Source organism: Oncorhynchus kisutch, linkage group LG4, assembly GCF_002021735.2.
Source record: "Oncorhynchus kisutch isolate 150728-3 linkage group LG4, Okis_V2, whole genome shotgun sequence".
NCBI classification, from domain to species: domain Eukaryota; kingdom Metazoa; phylum Chordata; class Actinopteri; order Salmoniformes; family Salmonidae; genus Oncorhynchus; species Oncorhynchus kisutch.
This window is the reverse complement of record NC_034177.2, coordinates 81819820-81841224: the sequence shown is the minus strand read 5'-3', so window position 1 is coordinate 81841224 and position 21405 is coordinate 81819820. Positions and strand designations below refer to the sequence as shown.

Sequence of the window (21405 nt, the reverse complement as noted above, 5' to 3'; positions counted from 1 at the left end):
ACCCACCCACACACACACGTACACACATACACACACGTACACTGGGTGGGTAAAGACAAGACGAACAACCACCGGTATAATCCAGAACATATGACATTTTCAAAACTGTATTGTTTGACTGCATTTTCATGCAGTTCTATAGGGAAGGCCTAATGTAATTTTCAGCAGTAAAAAATGACAAAATGCACATCAAGTCATCCCTATCAAAATAGTTCATTTGGACTGGACACTAGAAAAGTCCAGAAAAATATTTTTAATCACATTCATGATATCTCATGTGAGCTGCATTGCAATTCCGTTTTCTGTATTGTTAGCTGCTAAAGTGCACCAGTGTAAAAGGCCCTTAGTTGACTCTAAAATCTTGTTTTCTATACCCATTTGAAGAGAAACAAGTTATTGATGTGTTTGATAAGATTACAGATTCTCTCAGGGGACCTCAAGTTTGGGAACCACTATACTACTAACCTTCTCTCTCTGCTTGGTTCCTCTCTCAGATTCCGTGTGTTTCCTCAGCCTCCTGCATTGCAGCCTGCCTCGGCCTCACAGCCTGCCTCTGCCTCACACTGTCTGCCACACCACTATCTGTCTCACTACTCTCTGTAAAGCAGTTTTAAAAATAGATATTTTATATACATGACAATAATATGAAATTGTCTTTATATTTCAATTGTCTTTGTACCTCACTCAATTTTAAGTCCCACTGGCTGTCCCAACACATAATGACATGAACGTGCATTCTAACAGTGTAAAAGGCCTTTGTTGACTCTAAAATGTTGTTTTCTATTCCCATTTGAAGAGAAACAAGTTATTAATATGTTCGATAAGATTGAGGATTCTCTCAGGGGACCCTATTTTAATTTCAGGGGACCTCACAAGGGTCCCCGACCCCAAGTTTGGGAACCACTGTACTACTAACCTTTTTGATTGGTTTCTCTCTCTTCATAAAGCAGTTATTTTGTTATGGGAACTTATAGTAGCCTATATTTTGTTAAGATTATAGCTAGTTTAATTCATTTCAGTCAACTGCTCCAGCTGAGGTCAGGTTCCGTTTAACTTCAGCTTCTAACTACATCCTACTAGCCAGCAAGTTAGCATGCGAACATAACGAGCATACCTGAATCATGATTCCACTCGTTCGCAGAGAGGCAGGGGCGATTAGAACTCAGATCAAGAATATTAGTGTTCTGAGTGTTGATCAACACTGGGAACGCAATAATAAGTGGGTAAATGGTCATGAACAAAATAAAAAGGTGAGTAAACGGTGCTTACCATCCACTACATTCCTGCCTGCACCGCTCTGCTGTCTCACCCAGAACTTAAGAGTCACTTAAGAGTCACTGTCCCCTCTAGCCTCCAGTCCCAGTCCTGCTCCACTGCCCCCTCTAGCCTCCAGTCCCAGTCCTGCTCCACTGTCCCCTCTAGCCTCCAGTCCCAGTCCTGCTCCACTGCCCCATCTAGCCTCCAGTCCCAGTCCTGCTCCACTGCCCCCTCTAGCCTCCAGTCCCAGTCCTGCTCCACTGCCCCCTCTAGTCTTCAGAGGCCCAGTCCTGTTCCCTCTAGCCTCCAGAGGCCCAGTCCTGCTCCCTCTAGCCTCCAGAGGCCCAGTCCTGCTCCCTCTAGTCTTCAGAGGCCCAGTCCTGTTCCCTCTAGCTTCCAGAGGCCCAGTCCTGTTCCCTCTAGCCTCCAGAGGCCTAGTCCGGTTCCCTCTAGTCTTCAGAGGCCCAGTCCTGCTCCCTCTAGCCTCCAGAGGCCCAGTCCTGCCCCCTCTAGCCTCCAGAGGCCCAGTCCTGCTCCCTCTAGCCTCCAGAGGCCCAGTCCTGTTCCCTCTAGCCTCCAGAGGCCCAGTCCTGTTCCCTCTAGTCTTCAGAGGCCTTGCTCCCTCTAGCCTCCAGAGGCCCCGTCCTGTTTCCTCTAGTCTTCAGAGGTCTTGCTCCCTCTAGCCTCCAGAGGCCCAGTCCTGTTCCCTCTAGTCTTCAGAGGCCTTGCTCTCTCTAGCCTCCAGAGGCCCAGTCCTGTTCCCTCTAGTCTTCAGAGGCCTTGCTCCCTCTAGCCTCCAGAGGCCCAGTCCTGCTCCCTCTAGTCTTCAGAGGCCCAGTCCTGTTCCCTCTAGCTTCCAGAGGCCCAGTCCTGTTCCCTCTAGCCTCCAGAGGCCCAGTCCTGTTCCCTCTAGCCTCCAGAGGCCCAGTCCTGCTCCCTCTAGCCTCCAGAGGCCCAGTCCTGCTCCCTCTAGTCTTCAGAGGCCCAGTCCTGTTCCCTCTAGCTTCCAGAGGCCCAGTCCTGTTCCCTCTAGCCTCCAGAGGCCCAGTCCGGTTCCCTCTAGTCTTCAGAGGCCCAGTCCTGCTCCCTCTAGCCTCCAGAGGCCCAGTCCTGCCCCCTCTAGCCTCCAGAGGCCCAGTCCTGCTCCCTCTAGCCTCCAGAGGCCCAGTCCTGTTCCCTCTAGCCTCCAGAGGCCCAGTCCTGTTCCCTCTAGTCTTCAGAGGCCTTGCTCCCTCTAGCCTCCAGAGGCCCCGTCCTGTTTCCTCTAGTCTTCAGAGGCCTTGCTCCCTCTAGCCTCCAGAGGCCCAGTCCTGTTCCCTCTAGTCTTCAGAGGCCTTGCTCTCTCTAGCCTCCAGAGGCCCAGTCCTGTTCCCTCTAGTCTTCAGAGGCCTTGTGCTCCCTCTAGCCTCCAGAGGCCCAGTCCTGCTCCCTCTAGTCTTCAGAGGCCCAGTCCTGTTCCCTCTAGCTTCCAGAGGCCCAGTCCTGTTCCCTCTAGCCTCCAGAGGCCCAGTCCTGTTCCCTCTAGTCTTCAGAGGCCCAGTCCTGCTCCCTCTAGCCTCCAGAGGCCCAGTCCTGCCCCCTCTAGCCTCCAGAGGCCCAGTCCTGCTCCCTCTAGCCTCCAGAGGCCCAGTCCTGTTCCCTCTAGCCTCCAGAGGCCCAGTCCTGTTCCCTCTAGTCTTCAGAGGCCTTGCTCCCTCTAGCCTCCAGAGGCCCCGTCCTGTTCCCTCTAGTCTTCAGAGGCCTTGCTCCCTCTAGCCCCCAGCGGCCCAGTCCTGTTCCCTCTAGTCTTCAGAGGCCTTGCTCTCTCTAGCCTCCAGAGGCCCAGTCCTGTTCCCTCTAGTCTTCAGAGGCCTTGCTCCCTCTAGCCTCCAGAGGCCCCGTCCTGTTCCCTCTAGGCTTCAGAGGCACAGTCCTGTTCCCTCTAGTCTTCAGAGGCCCAGTCCTGTTCCCTCTAGCCTCCAGAGGCCCAGTCCTGTTCCCTCTAGCCTCTAGAGGCCCAGTCCTGTTCCCTCTAGTCTTCAGAGGCCTTGCTCCCTCTAGCCTCCAGAGGCCCAGTCCTGTTCCCTCTAGTCTTCAGAGGCCCAGTCCTGTTCCCTCTAGTCTTCAGAGGCCCAGTCCTGTTCCCTCTAGTCTCCAGAAGCCCAGCCCTGTTCCCTCTAGCTTCCAGAGGCCCAGTCCTGTTCCCTCTAGCCTCCAGAGGCCCAGTCCTGTTCCCTCTAGCCTCCAGAGGCCCAGTCCTGCTCCCTCTAGCCTCCAGAGGCCCAGTCCTGCTCCCTCTAGTCTTCAGAGGCCCAGTCCTGTTCCCTCTAGCTTCCAGAGGCCCAGTCCTGTTCCCTCTAGCCTCCAGAGGCCCAGTCCGGTTCCCTCTAGTCTTCAGAGGCCCAGTCCTGCTCCCTCTAGCCTCCAGAGGCCCAGTCCTGCCCCCTCTAGCCTCCAGAGGCCCAGTCCTGCTCCCTCTAGCCTCCAGAGGCCCAGTCCTGTTCCCTCTAGCCTCCAGAGGCCCAGTCCTGTTCCCTCTAGTCTTCAGAGGCCTTGCTCCCTCTAGCCTCCAGAGGCCCCGTCCTGTTTCCTCTAGTCTTCAGAGGCCTTGCTCCCTCTAGCCTCCAGAGGCCCAGTCCTGTTCCCTCTAGTCTTCAGAGGCCTTGCTCTCTCTAGCCTCCAGAGGCCCAGTCCTGTTCCCTCTAGTCTTCAGAGGCCTTGTGCTCCCTCTAGCCTCCAGAGGCCCAGTCCTGCTCCCTCTAGTCTTCAGAGGCCCAGTCCTGTTCCCTCTAGCTTCCAGAGGCCCAGTCCTGTTCCCTCTAGCCTCCAGAGGCCCAGTCCTGTTCCCTCTAGTCTTCAGAGGCCCAGTCCTGCTCCCTCTAGCCTCCAGAGGCCCAGTCCTGCCCCCTCTAGCCTCCAGAGGCCCAGTCCTGCTCCCTCTAGCCTCCAGAGGCCCAGTCCTGTTCCCTCTAGCCTCCAGAGGCCCAGTCCTGTTCCCTCTAGTCTTCAGAGGCCTTGCTCCCTCTAGCCTCCAGAGGCCCCGTCCTGTTCCCTCTAGTCTTCAGAGGCCTTGCTCCCTCTAGCCCCCAGCGGCCCAGTCCTGTTCCCTCTAGTCTTCAGAGGCCTTGCTCTCTCTAGCCTCCAGAGGCCCAGTCCTGTTCCCTCTAGTCTTCAGAGGCCTTGCTCCCTCTAGCCTCCAGAGGCCCCGTCCTGTTCCCTCTAGGCTTCAGAGGCACAGTCCTGTTCCCTCTAGTCTTCAGAGGCCCAGTCCTGTTCCCTCTAGCCTCCAGAGGCCCAGTCCTGTTCCCTCTAGCCTCTAGAGGCCCAGTCCTGTTCCCTCTAGTCTTCAGAGGCCTTGCTCCCTCTAGCCTCCAGAGGCCCAGTCCTGTTCCCTCTAGTCTTCAGAGGCCCAGTCCTGTTCCCTCTAGTCTTCAGAGGCCCAGTCCTGTTCCCTCTAGTCTCCAGAGGCCCAGCCCTGTTCCCTCTAGCCTCCAGAGGCCCAGTCCTGTTCCCTCTAGGTTCCAGAGGCCCCGTCCTGTTCCCTCTAGTCTTCAGAGTCCTTGCTCCCTCTAGCCTCCAGAGGCCCAGTCCTGTTCCCTCTAGCCTCCAGAGGCCCAGTCCTATTCCCTCTAGCCTCCAGAGGCCCAGTCCTGTCCACTGACTCCCAGGGATAAATGGAGATAATGGGAAATATACAGTACCAGTCAAAAGTTTGGACACACCTACTCATTCAAGGGTTTTTCTTTATTTTTTAAACTATTTTCTACATTGTAGAATAATAGTGAAGACATCAAAACTATGAAATAACACATATGGAATCATGTAGTAACCAAAAAAGTGTTAATCAAAATATATTTTATATTTGAGATTCTTTAAAGTAGCCACCCTTTGCCTTGATAACAGCTTTGCACACTCTTGGTATTCTCTCAACCAGCTTCACCTGGAATGCTTTTCCAACCGTCTTGAAGGAGTTCCCACATATGCTGAGCACTTGTTGACTGCTTTTCCTTCACTCCAACTAATCCCAAACCATCTCAATTGGGTTGAGTTCGGGTGATTGTGGAGGTTAGGTTATCTGATGCAGCACTCCATCACTCTCCATCTTGGTCAAATAGCCCTTACAGAGCCTGGAGGTGTGTTGAGTCATTGTCCTGTTGAAAAACAACTGATAGTCCCACTAAGCACAAACCAGATGGGATGGCGTATCGCTGCAGAATGCTGTGGTATCCATGCTGGTTAAGTGTGCCTTGAATTCTAAATAAATCACTGACAGTGTTACCAGCTTCACGGTGGGAAATACACATGCGGAGATCATCCATTCACCTATGCTGCGTCTCACAAAGACATAGCAGTTGGAACCAAAAATCTCACATTTCCATCGGTCTAATGTCCATTGCTTGTATTTTCTTGGCCCAAGCAAGTCTCTTCTTATTATTGGTGTCCCTTAGTAGTGGTTTCTTTGCAGCAACTTCACCATGAAGGAATGATTCACGCAGTCTCCTCTGAACAGTTGATGTTGAGATGTGTCTGTTACTTCAACTTCGTGAAGCATTTATTTGGGCTGCAATTTCTGAGGCTGGTAACTCTAATGAACTTATCCTCTGCAATAGCGGTCCTCACGAGAGCCAGTTTCCTCATGGTTTTTGCGACTTAACTTCTTTGCGACAAAGTTCTTGAAATTTTCCAGATTGACTGGCCTTCATGTCTTAAAGTAATGATAGACTGTAGTTTCTCATTGCTTATTTGTGCTGTTCTTGTCATAATGTGAACTTGGTCTTTTACCAAATCACTCTGACAACGCCTAGTATAGAGGTCCTGGATGGCAGGAAGCTTGGCCCCAGTGATGTACTGGGCCGTATGCACTACCCTCTGTAGTGCCTTGCAGTCAAAGGCCAAGCGGTTGCCATACCAGGCAGTGATGCAACCAGCAGGATGCTCTCGATGGTGCAGCTGTATAATCTTTTCAGTCAACTGAGGGGGAATAGACTTTGTCATGTCCTCTTCACGACTATCTTGGTGTGTTTGGACCATGGTAGTTTGTTGGTGATGTGGACACCAAGGAACTTGATGCTCTCGATCTGCTCCACTACAGCCCCGTCAATAAGAATGGGGGCGTGCTCGGTCCTCCTTTTCCTGTTGAACACAAAAATCTCCTTTGTCTTGATCACGTTGAGGGAGAAGTTGTTATCCCGGCACAAAAAGTTAATCGTTGTCGGTGATCAGGCCTACCACTGTTGTGTCATCGGCAAACTTAATGATGTGTTGGAGTCGTGACTGACCATGCAGTCATGAGTGAACAGGAAGTACAGGAGGGGACTGAGCACGCACCCCGGAGGGGCCCCTGTGTTGAGGATCAGCGTAGAGGATGTGTTGTTACCTTACCCATACCACCATCATGTCAACTGTGATATCTGTCAGCATAAAGATGAGTGGCAAATGTATGTGTTAGTTTTGTGGCTTTCGTTCAAAATAAATAATACATAAATGCAGAGTTAACGACACATTAGGTTAGAGCATGGGACTAATAACCGAAAGGTTGCAAGATCCAATCCCTGAGCTGACAAGGTAGAAATCTGTTGTTCTGCCCCTGAACAAGGCAGTTAACCCACAGTTCCTAGGCTGTCATTGAAAATAAGAATTTGTTCTTAACTGACTTGCCTAGTCAAATAAAGGTAAAAAAAAAATTCGGACAATTTTGTTGCTCCCAGCCTATAGACAGAAACTAAAACAGGAAACGCCGGTGCTCAGGTCTGTTTAACGCTGGTCCGACCAATCTGATTCCACGCGTCAAGATTGCTTTGATCACGTGGACTGGGATATGTTCCGGATAGCGTCGAACAACAACATTGATGTATACACTGATTCGGTGAGCGAGTTTATTAGGAAGTGCATCGGTGATGTTGTACCCACGGCGACAATTAAAACATCCCCAACCAGAAATGGATGAATTGATTGATTGATGGCAACATTCGCACAAAACTGAAAGCGAGAACCACTACTTTTAATCAGGGCAAGGTGACCGGAAACACGACCGAATATAAACAGTGTAGCTACTCCCTCCGCAAAGCAATCAAACAAGCTAAACGTCAGTATAGAGACAAAGTAGAGTCGCAATTCAACGGCTCAGACACGAGAGGTATGTGGCAGGGTCTACAGTCAATCATGGACAACAAAAAGAAAACCAGCCCCATCGCGGACCCCGATGTCTTGCTTCCAGACAAACTAAACAACGTCTTTGCTCGCTTTGAGGACAATACAGTGCCACCGACACGGCCTGCTACAAAAACCTGCGGACTCTCCTTTACCGCATCCAACGTGAGTAAAACATTTAAATGTGTTAACCCTCGCAGGGCTGCCGGCCCAGAAGGCATCCCTAGCCGTGTTCTCAGTGCATGCGCAGACCAGCTGGCTGGCGTGTTTACGAACATATTCGATCTATCCTTATCCCAGTCTGCTGTTCCCACATGCTTCAAGAGGGCCACCATTGTTCCAGTTCCCATGAAAGCTAAGGTAACTGAGCTAAACGACTATCGCGCCGTAGCACTCACTTCGGTCATTATGAAGTGTTTTGAGAAACTAGTCAAGGATCATATCACCTCCACCCTACCTGACACCCACTCCAATTTGCTTACCGCCCAAATAGGTCCACAAATGACGCAATCGCAATCACACTGCACACTGCCCTAACCTATCTGGACAAGAGGAATACCTATGTAAGAATCCTGTTCATTGACTACAGCTCAGCATTTAACACCATAGTACCCTCCAAATTCGTCATTAAGCTTGAGACCCTGGGTCTCGACCCCGCCCTGTGCAACTGGGTACTGGACTTTCTGACGGGCCACCCCCAGGTGGTGAGAGAAGGAAACAACATCTCCACCCCGCTGATCCTCAACGCTGGGGCCCCACAAGGGTGCGTTGCCAGCCTTCTCCTGTACTCCCTGTTCACCCATGACTGCGTGGCCATGCACGCCTCCAACTCAATCATCAAGTTTGCAGACGACACTACAGTGGTAGGCTTGATTACCAACAACGGCGTGACGGCCTACAGGGAGGAGGAGAAGGCCCTCGGAGTGTGGTGTCAGGAAAATAACCTCACACTCAAAGTCAACAAAACAAGGGAGATGATCGTGGACTTCAGGAAACAGCAGAGGGCGCATCCCCCTATCCACATTGCAGGGACAGTAGAGGAGAAGGTGGAAAGTTTTAAGTTCCTCGGCCTACACATCACGGAAAAACTGAAATGGTCCACCCACACAGACAGCGTGGTGAAGAAGGCGCAACAGCGCCTCTTCAACCTCAGGAGGCTGGAGAAATTTGGCTTGTCACCAAAAACACTCACAAACCTTTACTCACAAACCTTTACAGATGCACAATCGAGAGCATCCTGTCCGTCTGTATCACCGCCTGGTACGGCAACTGCTCCGCTCACAACCGCAAGGCTCTCCAGAGGGTAGTGAGGTCTGCACAACGCATCACTGGGGGCAAACTACCTGCCCTCCAGGACACCTACAGCACCCGATGTCACAGGAAGGCCAAAAAGATTATCAAGGACAACAACCACCCGAGCCACTGCCTGTTCACCCCGCTATCATCCAGAATGCGAGGTCAGCACAGGTGCATCAAAGCTGGGACCGAGAGACTGAAAAACAGCTTCTATCTCAAGGCCATCAGACTGTTAAACAGCCATCACTAACATTGAGTGGCTGCTGCCAACATACTGACTCAAATCTCTAGCCACTTGAATAATTAAAAATGGGATGTAATAAATGTATCACTAGTCACTTTAAACAATGCCACTTTATATAATGTTTACATACCCTACATTACTCATCTCATATGTATATACTGTACTCTATACCATCTACTGCATCTTGCCTATGCCGCACGGCCATCGCTCATCCATATATTTATATGTACATATTCTTATTCATTCCTTTACACTTGTGTGTATAATGTAGTTGTTGTGAAATTGTTAGATTACTTGTTAGATATTACTGCATGGTCGGAAATAGAAGCACAAGCATTTCGCTACACTCGCATTAACATCTGCTAACCATGTGTACAGTCGTGGCCAAAGGTTTTGAGAATGACACAAATATTAATTTCAACAGTTTGCTGTATTTCGGTATATTAATTTCAACAGTTTGCTGTATTTCGATATTTTTGTCAGATTTTACTATGGAATACTGAAGTATAATTACAATAATTTCGTAAGTGTCAAATTCTTTTATTGACAATTACATGAAGTTGATGCAAAGACTCAATATTTGCAGTGTTGACCCTTCTTTTTCAAGACCTCTGCAATCTGCCCTGGAATGCTGTCAATTAACTTCTGGGCCACATCCTGACTGATGGCAGCCCATTCTTGCATAATCAATGTTTGGAGTTTGTCAGAATTTGTGGGTTTTTGTTTGTCCATCCCCTCTTGAGGATTGACCACAAGATCTCAATGGGATTAAGGTCTGGGGAGTTTCCTGGCCATGGACCCAAAATATTGATGTTTTGTTCCCCGAGCCACTTAGTTATCCCTTTTGCCTTATGGCAAGGTGCTCCATCATGCTGGAAAAGGCATTGTTCGTCACCAAACTGTTCCTGGATGGTTGGGAGAAGTTGCTCTCGGAGGATGTGTTGGTACCATTCTTTATTCATGGCTGTGTTCTTAGGCAAAATTGTGAGTGAGCCCACTCCCTTGGCTGAGAAGCAACCCAACACATGAATTGTCTCAGAATGCTTTACGGTTGGCATGACACAGGACTGATGATAGCGCTCACCTTGTCTTCCCCGGACAAGCTTTTTTTCGGATTCCCCTAACAATCGGAAAGGGTATTCATCAGAGAAAATGACTTTAACCCAGTCCTCAGCAGTCCAATCCCTGTACCTTTTTCAGAATATCAGTCTGTCCCTGATGCTTTTCCTGGAGAGAAGTGGCTTCTTTGCTGCCCTTCTTGACACCAGGCCATCCTCCAAAAGTCTTTGCCTCACTGTGCCTACAGATGCACTCACACCTGCCTGCTGCCATTCCTGAGCAAGCTCTGTACTGGTGGTGCCCCGATCCCACAGCTGAATCAACTTTAGGAGACGGTCCTAGCAGTTGCTGGACTTTCTTGGGCGCCCTGAAGCCTTCTTCACAACAATTGAACCGCTCTCCTTGATGTTCTTGATGATCCGATAAATGATTGATTTAGGTGCAATCTTACTGGCAGCAATATCCTTGCCTGTGAGGCCCTTTTTGTGCAAAGCAATGATGACGGCACGTGTTTCCTTGCAGGTAACCATGGTTGAAAGAGGAAGAACAATGATTCCATGCACCTCCTTTTGAAGCTTCCAGTCTGTTATTCGAACTCAATCAGCATGACAGAGTGATCTCAAGCCTTGTCCTCGTCAGCACTCACACCTGTGTTAACGAGAGAATCACTGACATGATATCAACTGGTCCTTTTGTGGCAGGGCTGAAATGCAGTGGAAATGTTTTTGGGGGATTCAGTTCATTTGCATGGCAAATAAGGATTTTGCAATTAATTGTAATTAATCTGATCACTCTTCATAACATTCTGGAGTATATGCAAATTGCCATCATACAAACTGAGGCAGCAGACTTTGTGAAAATGTATATTTGTGTCATTCTCAAAACATTTGGCCACGACTGTATGTGACCAATAAAATTTGATTTGATTGAACCCTTCCTCTAAAACTAACCCTAGCCCTAACCCTTACTCTAACCTTAACCCTAACTCTAAACCTTAACCTAACTCTAAACCTAACCCTAACTATAACCTTAACCCTAACTCTAAACCTAACCCTAACTATAACCTTAGCCAAGCAATTGCTTATCAACGGATAGTTTGTTGATAGTATGACCATCTGTAGAGCATCTACAGATGGAAAATCCGGACTATCCAAATAAAGTGTGACCTTGAATTGTGTACAGTGCATTCATTACCTCTGTTTCTGTTCATTACAGAACCACTACCATTCCACTACAGCCCCATGTACCTGAAAGTTCCTGTGTGTGAATAAAGTTCCTGTGTTAACTCTTGGGCTGCCTTATTCCCCCTTTAATAGGGTGATCAAATTAAGATCCTACATCTGTATGGAGTATCCACACACTCGTTTCACTTCTTTGAAGTACACTGCAAGAAGTGTTACATTCACAGTGTTAATGTTTTTAACTTTATTATTTGTAAATTTGTTTGTTTCAACATCTGTGTTTTCGCATGTACATTGATTGTTATTGATCTTATGCTATGCAAAGATAAATAACACAATATTCTAAACAATTGCAATCTGTAAGTGGTTGGATTTACAAAGCAAACAGCAAGAGTAAAAATGTACTCTGACGGAGTTGTTAATTCAAAACAACACAAGAAAAGTGTAAAATGGCATGGGAGTGAATTAAAAACGACACTGAAAGGGTGAAATGGCCATAAATGTAATAATAATCAACCCTATGACCAGAGTAGTTTTAACTCAAAATGGGGGTGGGATCATATAAACCCCAAAATGCTGTTGAATTTAAATCCATGGGAGTTGAATGACCTCTTATTGGGATTTTACTATGTGGACTAGGCTGGCACACATGAAACATTAGGCTCCATGCTGTCATGGGGCCAGAGTGGAGAGCAGAGGACAGTAGAGGGGTAAGACCCCTTGGCCCTGGTCTCTTTGGCCCTTGTGGGTGGAGGACAGCCGCAGGGACCCGTGAATCCCTCCTTATGTCACCTCCTTTGTTGACCACAGTTGTCAAGCACAGTACCCTTTTATTTCTCATATAGTAGTAAATCAATCCAATCTCACCGTCCAGAACATTCTATCCTCTCCAACTGAGCCCATCCTTTTCTATCCTCAGCCCTTTACATGCTCTCTCTCCTCCCACTTCATTTCACCACATATTTTGGAGAACACAGAGCGCGCGCACACACACACACACACACACACCATAAACTGTCACAGACCAACAGACTACGCCTCATGTATCCTCTCAGTCAGTCCATAGCATAGCATCGCCACAGGCATATGACAACTTAGAGAAGTAGTGACAATAACAAGCTGGCTTTAGACTCTCTGTGGCTTTGGGGTCAGTTGCAGTTAGGTGACTTTCTCAGCACGTACAGTATTCTCTAAAGAAGGGTCAATTGACTTGGTCAAATTTACCTTAAGGTCTGCTTTTAAACTCCTTATAATGGTTATACACAAGTGAATAATACAACGTTAAAAAGTTCTGAGGTTTATAGGGAGTTTATAAGCAGCCTTTTCCAGTTTTAGCCTAAAGTTTACTCTACGCCTTAGAGAAAACCTTACCTGAGTAGATGTTAGTGTGAGCAGTGACATTGGCCTCCTCTTCCTCAGCTCCATACACTTCCTCAGTTTACAGATCTGGTGTCCAGTCCTGCGGTTCAGACAGCAGCTACACTGGCCACAGTTGATCTTCCTTAGGCACGGCTCACACCCTCCACACCTACTCCTCTTCTTCCTCTCCCTCCTCTGGATGATCCGTGGGGTTCGGGGCAGAGATGTGCCCCTGTCCAGGTGTCCCAGGTCCAGGCTAGGGTGTCCACTGGGGCTAAGTTCCCCATATCCAGTCTCTGACTCAGTGTCGAAGGAGTAGGAGGATTGGGTGCTCTCAGAGCTGCAGGAGAAGGAGAATGAGAACTTGGAGCTAGAACTCTCCTGGTTAGGGATGCAGGAGGTCTTTGGCACTGAACCCAGATCAGATACAGAGACAGATGCAATATCTGTGTTTGGTTCAGACCCTGTGTTTGGTTCAGACCTTGTGTCTGTGTTTGGGAGTGATGGTTGTGGCTCATCTTGGTTGTACTTGTTGTGAGTCATTGGACCAGAACCCAGGTCACAATCAGAGACAGATACAATGTCTTTGTCTGGTTCAGACCCAGTGGTGAAGACGTCTTTCTTTGTGTATGGGAGTGATGATGATGATGGTGGTTCTTCTGGGTAATTGTTGTGGTTGTTTGACAATGGAACCAGGTCAGGTACAGACACAGTGATGGGGACCTCCGCGTTGGTGTACAGGTCTGACGATGATGATGCAGATGATGAAGATAATTTTACATTGAGGTGATTGGATGACTCTCTGGTCTCTTTGTCCACTGGTCTGAGAAGTTGTCTAGCCTCTGGAGAGACAGGGCTCTCTGGGCTCTGACCGGGTGCTGGGTTCGCTGGGATTACACATAGAGACTTGTGGGGTTCACTGAGGAAGGCAACTGAGAGACTTAGTGATACTGGGTGCACTGAGGTCATCTGTGATGTCTCATGGAAAGTAGTTGGGACTTTTAAAGGTTTATGGATTTCAACAGTTTGGGTAGGTTGGATTAGTTTTGCACCTTGGTTCAGAACCTTAATGTCATGTGACATTGTGGGGTGAAGTGTAAAGGTCGGGTGAGGATGAGGGAGAGGGGGTGACACCAGGTCTGAGGTAGCTGGTTCAGCGACAGATGGGGGATGGACAGGTGATTGCATCATCAACATATCATCCTGCAGAGGTGGCTTTTGGGGCTGAGAGACAGAAATACTGGAGCTTGTGTCTGGAGGTCTGCTGATAAACTCTCTCTTCTCCAGTCTCTCGTCTTTCTCCTCTCTTTCCTTGGTCTCCTTCACCTTGACTATCTCCACTCTCTCCTCCCCCTCTGCTTTCTTCTTTTCTTCATCAGTCTTCTCTCCTTCCTCCACTGCTTCCTCCTCTACTGCTTCCTTTCCATCCTTCTCCAACCTCTCCCCTCCTCTCTGCTCCTCTGCATGAGTATCTCTCTCTCTCTGCTCGATCTCAATCTGCTCAGCTCCAAGGTTAATCTTGGCTTTGTCTTCACCTTTAGGGACGACTGACACTTCCTGCCTCTCATCACTGGTAGAGTCACCAAGCTCATGGCTCTGGTAGAATTGCGCTGAATTGCCCTCACTAATAGTATTGACTAGCTTTTCCTGTTGTTGGTCAACACTGATGGGGTCATTGAGCTCAGAGTGTTTGCCCTGACCACTATGGCTGAAAGGCTTATTGTGTGGGTCAGTACCAACCGTGTCACCATTATGGGCAACTAACTCTTCATGTTTGTCATCACTAGCTGAGTCATCAGTTCTCAGGTTAAGAGGTTTGCCCTCACCATCATGGCCGACTCCTGGCTCCTGCTGGTCAATGCAGGAATGGTCATCAAGTTCAGTCCTCTGGTTAGGTTTGCCCTCACTATCATGGCTGACTCCTAGTTCCTGCTGGTCAACACAGGAAGTGTCATCAAGTTCAGTCCTCAGGTTAAGAGGTTTTCCCTCACATTCATGGCCGACTCCTGGTTCCTGCTGGTCAACACAGGAAGGGTCTTCAAGTTCAGTCCTTAGGTTAAGAGGTTGGCCCTCACTATCATGGCTGACTACCTCCTTCTCTTGGTCAATCATACTAGGGTCTATACTACCAGGGTCAGACTCCTCAGGTCCTTGCTCAATCCCTCTTTCACTCCATCTCTGACCCCTTGCTCCCCTCGCCCCCCTCCCTCTGGCTTTCTTCCCTCCCCTGCTAGGCTTTACCGTCAGGGGAGGAAACTTCTTGGAGCACCCCATGCCCCGTAAGGACATCCTGCGCCCCGGCGGATCCTCTCCCACCCCATGCTGGAGCAGAGGATTACCCCGGCTCCTTAGCCTCACTGATCCTGTTACATGCACAGGGGCATGGTTAACCCTACCAGGGGACCCCCCCGGGACCTGACTGCCAAGCCTGCCAACCCCACTCCTCCCTGGGCTTCTGGCCGGCTGGGCCTGGGTCCTGGTTGTGGATCTTCGGGGTGGTTTCGGTGTCGACTGTGGGCTCTCAATGGCTTTTCCTCTAAACTTGCTGGAGTTGGAGATCTGCCTCTTGGCGGTGGTGGTGGTGGTTGTTGTTGTGGGTATCACCTTGCAGCCATTCCTTGTCTGTGGTGGGGGTTGTCTCTTAGGGGGTTTGGGAGTAGGAGGCATAGTGGAGGATGTGAGAGGGCAGAGATGGGGCAGTCGGCATGGGAACCAGGTGAATGGTTGTTCTCAGCTGTGCTACAACTTCAACTTTTTTTTCTCTCTTCCTTAATTTTTTGGAGAGTGGATTACTGGCTTACACTGACACTCATATGTTGATTTATTTTCCCACCATGTTGAAAACCTGTGCAAGGACCTGGAGGGAATTGATAAAGAAAATAAGAAATATGTTAAAATAACTGTCTGTTTCTCTATTAGTGCACTATATAACACACCCAAACACATCTGTGTTTGACTGACAACACTAAGGAGAAAACTTTTTTATTTTCCTAACAAAACATGCCTGGTCACAGGTTTTTTTTGTATGTACTGGGTATAATAGAACCCAATTGTATAATTTGTAGCAGATGTTTAGAAATCTTGAACTGCATGGTGTTGCATTCGGGCAATGAAGCGTGTAACTGCAAATAGAACATGTATGAGGTATCAGGTGTAACTATATGGGTTAGTTGTATAGTGTTGAAGATGGTCGAGTTACCAGCCGTCTTTCACTTTCAACTGATCATGTTCAATAAACTCGTCTTGTGAGCCCACTTTAGGCTACTGCAGTTTTCCCTACTGTGTCCCTTTAACGAAAGGAATGGCGCCGGGCCTGCCGTGCCAAATACCGTCCGTATTTGGCTTAGCCGACTAAACAGTTTACAACACACACCACCTTGTCAAAGCAATGATCCGTGAAGTAGAGACATGCTTATTACCATGTAGTTAACAGATTACACAATAACCCTTTCCTATAAATAAAGGATTCATTGCAATATCAATAATATATTTGCATTATTAATCAACATGCTAAAATCTCCAAACGCTCCTTCTTCTTCCGCATGGCGGTGGTATTTATTTTATATTTAGGCTAAGCCATTTAACAGTTAAAAGGCAGAAGTGAAGCCCTTTAAAAAGTATAGGCTGCCACACAACACCGGACTTGGCTCGCGGCCTACTTTTTTACTGCACGAGTTTCAGACGGAAGCGTAATGACAATGTTGTAACCAGCTTGCAACACTTTTGCCGCGTCGAGTAGATTTTCTTGCACTTGACCGAATGTCCGAAAAATATCGAGTATTTGACACTCGTGGCATTGGATGGCTGGCTAAGCTATTCGTGAATGTCACAGATAACATAAGTGTTGTTGGTTTATATGTTATTTACACGTTGACTTTAAAAGGCAGCTCAAATACTTTACATACCAGAGAGACAGTTGCACTGTCTGAATTGCTAATAATATTCCACTCCTGATAGACACTGACGATCATTGTATTGGTTTCACTCGGAAAATATGGCTGGTTAGTAGCTCTTCTTTACAACGCTGATACATTGACACAATCTACCAATACTGTTTTTATCAACACGTATATAGCCATACTGAATAAAACACAATTTAAAGCGTAAATCCTTCTTGTGTCAATCCATTCGGGGAAGCCCTCTCCCTCCTCTCCCAGACGCGACCTACGGTCTCGAGTCAACTCAGCTCTGGAGTGAAGGGTCATTGGGAAAACCTGGAATGGAGCGTTTGTCTACTTTCTCTAATGAGTAGAGGTAACAAACTACTATCAAACTACTTCAAACCCTAGATAACCTTTAACAAGCTAGTGTTTTGCTTCATATTCTGTATGGTTTACAACTGTGTAATAATAACAGCTTTAAAATATGTTTTAGAACTGTGTAATAATAACAGCTTAAAAACACTAACCTGCTCCACAAAAGTACTATTTGACCCTATATGTAGGAAATTATTAAGTGTTTAGGCAGTTGTTTACATATTATTAATTGACACATTTATGGTTTAATTATGCCGTTTTTATTATTTGCCAATGACGTCATTCCCATGAGACAGTGGATCTGTGCACATGAAGGGCACCAGTTGTTAGTGATCATAAAAACATGTGCCTTAACCCTTCATACATACATTTAACCGGTAGCCAGTTGTTTTTTGTATTGCTGTTTGCCTAATCACATTTCGCTATTCTTTAGCTACGCATTTCTCGCAAAAAAATAGTGATCAGAAACTGAACTCACAATTGTCGCTCGGTGAGGTTGTCTCCACGAGTGCCCGCTAGGCAGGTTTCTTCGGGGAATCAGGAAGCGACGGAGGCTACCTGCAAATGCTAACGCTGGCGAGATTTGTTTTGCAACGGTTGTTCATCTGACAGTGTTGACCTACCAGTGGGTAAGATGGCTAATATAAGTTATTAGTACAGCAACAGTCGATTGAACGGTGAGTCAGTGTTTGAACAGTCCAGTCAATAGTAGAGAATCGAAATTGTAGCTAGTTGACTATTTAACGTTCATCTGCTAGTAACGGTAGCACGATAACTCGACTTCAATGACAGCTAGTATTTTTTTGTTTTGACAAGCTAACCAAATTATGTATTGATTATACATTGTTTTAGTGATCAACAGTTTACGACGTTATGCCTCACATAATTATGTGCCTCTCAAGGCAAGGCAGAATGTCAGTGTTAGTAAGTTATATTGTTGGTCTGATAATGACGTCGAGCGTTGTCCTTTTTAATGCTGAGAATGTAATGTAGCTGTTGTGTTTTTTTCTTTGCATAGTTATGAATGCATTCGGGTCCTGATTGAACTCACACATCATGGCAACGGACGATGCAGTCTCACCCGTGGTCGTCCTGTGATCCCCGACCACACTCAGGGGGACTATCACTTTGTCCGCTCCTTCGTAGCTGGAGGTAAGGGTGGAGGTAAGGGTGGAGGTAAGGGCGGAGGTAAGGCTGGAGGTAAGGGCGGAGGTAAGGCTGGAGGAAAGGGTGGAGGAAAGGGTGGAGGTAAGGGCGGCTGCAGACTTCACTAGTGATGGTAATACAGAAATACAATACAGAACATACTGTAGTACACATCCAGTGACACAAGCCCTGGTTCTGATGAGCTGCATAGTGTGCAGGCAATTCATCCGGCAATAAGACTACTATCATCTAAATTAAAACTCACCAGAGATCCAGAAGAAATGGGTATATGTGTACAGAGTTCTGACAACTTAAACACCTAGACCGTGGCAGAGCGATATAGGCATAATGAGTTTGTGAGTAGGTTTCACAGACCCAGATTAAGCTGACTTGTCTCGGACCTGGATTAAATAGCATGCTCAATGGCGATTCTTTTTAGTCCAGGACTAAGCTTAAAGCTGAAATCCGCACCACTGTTCAGTCAGCATCAGGTGAAACAGCACTGTTCAACCCCAGCGCATTTGTTATTGTTTTTGTGTTGTTGATGAAACGGAGGAGAGGAGCATCCAGAATTCTGGGAAAACAAAATGGTGTGCAATGATGTCCGAGGGAAAGAAACGGTGTTGGTTGTTTGTTGCATAAACGGCTGGATACCAGATTTAATGCAGGTTAGGGAAACTGGCACAGAATGTGCAGATTATTATTTATATACAAATATAGATACGGTGCCTGGAGTAGAGGTCGACCGATCATGATTTTTCACCGGCGATACCGATTATTGGAGGACCAAAAAAGCCGATACCGATTAATCGGCTGATTTTTTTATTTTTATTTTTTTAATTTAATTTAATTTGTAATAATGACAATTATAACAATACTGAATTAACACTTATTTTAACTTAATATAAAACATAAATAAAATCCATTTAGCCTCAAATAAATAATGAAACATGTTCAATTTGGTTTAAATAATGCAAAAACAAAGTGTTGGAGAAGAAAGTAATATGTGCCATGTAAAATGTGTGCCATGTAAAATATGTGCCATGTAAAAAAGCTAACGTTTAAGTTCCTTGCTCAGAACATGGGAACATATGAAAGTTGGTGGTTCCTTTTGACATGAGACTTCAATATTCCAAGGTAAGAGGTTTTAGGTTGTAGTTAATATAGTATTTCTAGGACTATGTCTCTCTATACCATTTATTTTTCATATACCTTTGACTATTGGATGTTCTTATAGGCACTATAGTATTGCCAGTGTAACAGTATAGCTTCCTACCTGGGCTCGAACCAGGAACACATCGACAACAGCCACTGCTCCAAAAAAGCCGCGGCCCTTGCAGCGCAAGGGGAATAACTACTCCAAATCTAAAAGTGAATGACGTTTGAAACAGTATTAGCGCACACCCAGCTAACTAGCTAGCCATTTCACATTGGTTACACCAGCCATTAGGCTGATAGGCTTGAAGTCATAAACAGCGCTGTGCTTGCGAAAAGCTGCTGGCAAAACGCACTAAAGTGCTGTTTGAATGAATGATTACAGGCCTGCTGCTGCTCAGTCAGACTGCTCTATCAAGTCAGACTTAATTATAACATAATAACACACAGAAATATGAGCTTTTGGTCATTAATATGATCGAATCCGGAAACTATCATTTAAAAAACAAAACGTTTATTATTTCGGTGAAATACGGAACCGTTCGGTATTTTATCTAACGGCTGGCATCCATAAGTATAAATATTCTTGTTACATTGCACAACCTTCAATTCTGTCATAATTCTGGCAAATTAGTTCGCAATGAGCCAGGCAGCCCAAACTGTTGCATATACCCTGACTCTGCGTGCAATGAACGCAAGAGAAAGGCACAATTTCACCTGGTTAATATTGCCTGCTAAACTGGATTAGTAGTTATAACTAGTGATTATGATTGATTGTTTTTTATAAGATAAGTTTAATGCTAGCTAGCAATTTACCTTGGCTTCTACTGCATTCGTGTAACAGGCAGGCTACTCGTGGAGTGCAATGGTTAGAGCGTTGGACTAGTTAACTGTGCGGTTGCAAGATTGAAACCCCTGAGCTGACAAGGTGAAAATCTGTCCTTCTGCCCCTGAACAAGGCTGTTAACCCACTGTTCCTAGGCAGTCATTGACAATAAGAATGTGTTCTTAACTGACTTGCCTAGTTAAATAAAAGGTCTGTTGTCTATACAGTAGATACGGTGCCTGGAGAAGTCACATGACGGTGCCAAGGTCTGTTGTCTATACAGTAGATACGGTGCCTGGAGAAGTCACATGACGGTGGTCAAGGTCTGTTGTCTATACAGTAGTTACGGTGCCTGGAGAAGTCACATGACGGTGTCAAGGTCTGTTGTCTATACAGTAGATACGGTGCCTGGAGAAGTCACATGACGGTGTCAAGGTCTGTTGTCTGTACAGTAGATACGGTGCCTGGAGAAGTCACATGACGGTGTCAAGGTCTGTTGTCTATACAGTAGATACGGTGCCTGGAGAAGTCACATGACGGTGTCAAGGTCTGTTGTCTATACAGTAGATACGGTGCCTGGAGAAGTCACATGACGGTGCCAAGGTCTGTTGTCTATACAGTAGATACGGTGCCTGGAGAAGTCACATGACGGTGTCAAGGTCTGTTGTCTATACAGTAGATACGGTGCCTGGAGAAGTCACATGACGGTGCCAAGGTCTGTTGTCTATACAGTAGATACGGTGCCTGGAGAAGTCACATGACGGTGTCAAGGTCTGTTGTCTATACAGTAGATACGGTGCCTGGAGAAGTCACATGACGGTGCCAAGGTCTGTTGTCTATACAGTAGATACGGTGCCTGGAGAAGTCACATGACGGTGTCAAGGTCTGTTGTCTATACAGTAGATACGGTGCCTGGAGAAGTCACATGACGGTGTCAAGGTCTGTTGTCTATACAGTAGATACGGTGCCTGGAGAAGTCACATGACGGTGTCAAGGTCTGTTGTCTATACAGTAGATACGGTGCCTGGAGAAGTCACATGACTGTAGTCAAGGTCTGTTGCTATAACTGTTTGTGTGTATCATCATCCATCTGCCAGTTATACTGAGGCTATTACTCTGTTCTATCTGTAACTAAGATTGTCTTATTAGTCAGATGGTGAACATGGAAAGAAACCCCATGACCTGTCCAAAGTGATGTAATATGCATTTATCCAAACTAACGTGTTTATGGTCTGGGTTCATCCAACAGATAATTCTTCAGATTAATCTAATGGTTATTTTACTTAGTCTAGCCCAGATATGCTCATGTTGAGGGTGTCTGTATCTGTCTGGGTGTGTTTAGGTGTAGCAGGATGAAGTGCCAAATACACCATCGCTCCTCTGGACAGAGTGAAGATCTTACTGCAAGCCAACAGTCCCCACGACAAAGACCTGGGTAAGAACTGGATAACTCTGCTGCGGTGGAAGTGTTACTGAACATGTAAACATGTGTGTGTT

General features: G+C 46.9%; 1 protein-coding gene across 2 annotated transcripts in view; it reads right to left on the bottom strand.

Moving 5' to 3' along the window:
* LOC109879062 (methylcytosine dioxygenase tet3-B-like) overlaps positions 1-16718 on the bottom strand; it is a 97169-nt gene extending 80451 nt beyond the window's left edge. For both annotated transcript variants that reach the window (XM_031823789.1, XM_031823790.1), the window contains exons 1-2: positions 16431-16718; positions 12538-15382 (exon numbers count right to left, since the gene is read on the bottom strand). In XM_031823789.1, the coding sequence (XP_031679649.1) occupies positions 12538-15192 (2655 nt within the window). In that variant the 5' untranslated portion in view covers positions 15193-15382; positions 16431-16718. The remainder of the gene's footprint in view (positions 1-12537; positions 15383-16430) is intronic.
* Positions 16719-21405: the final 4687 nt, after the last annotated feature.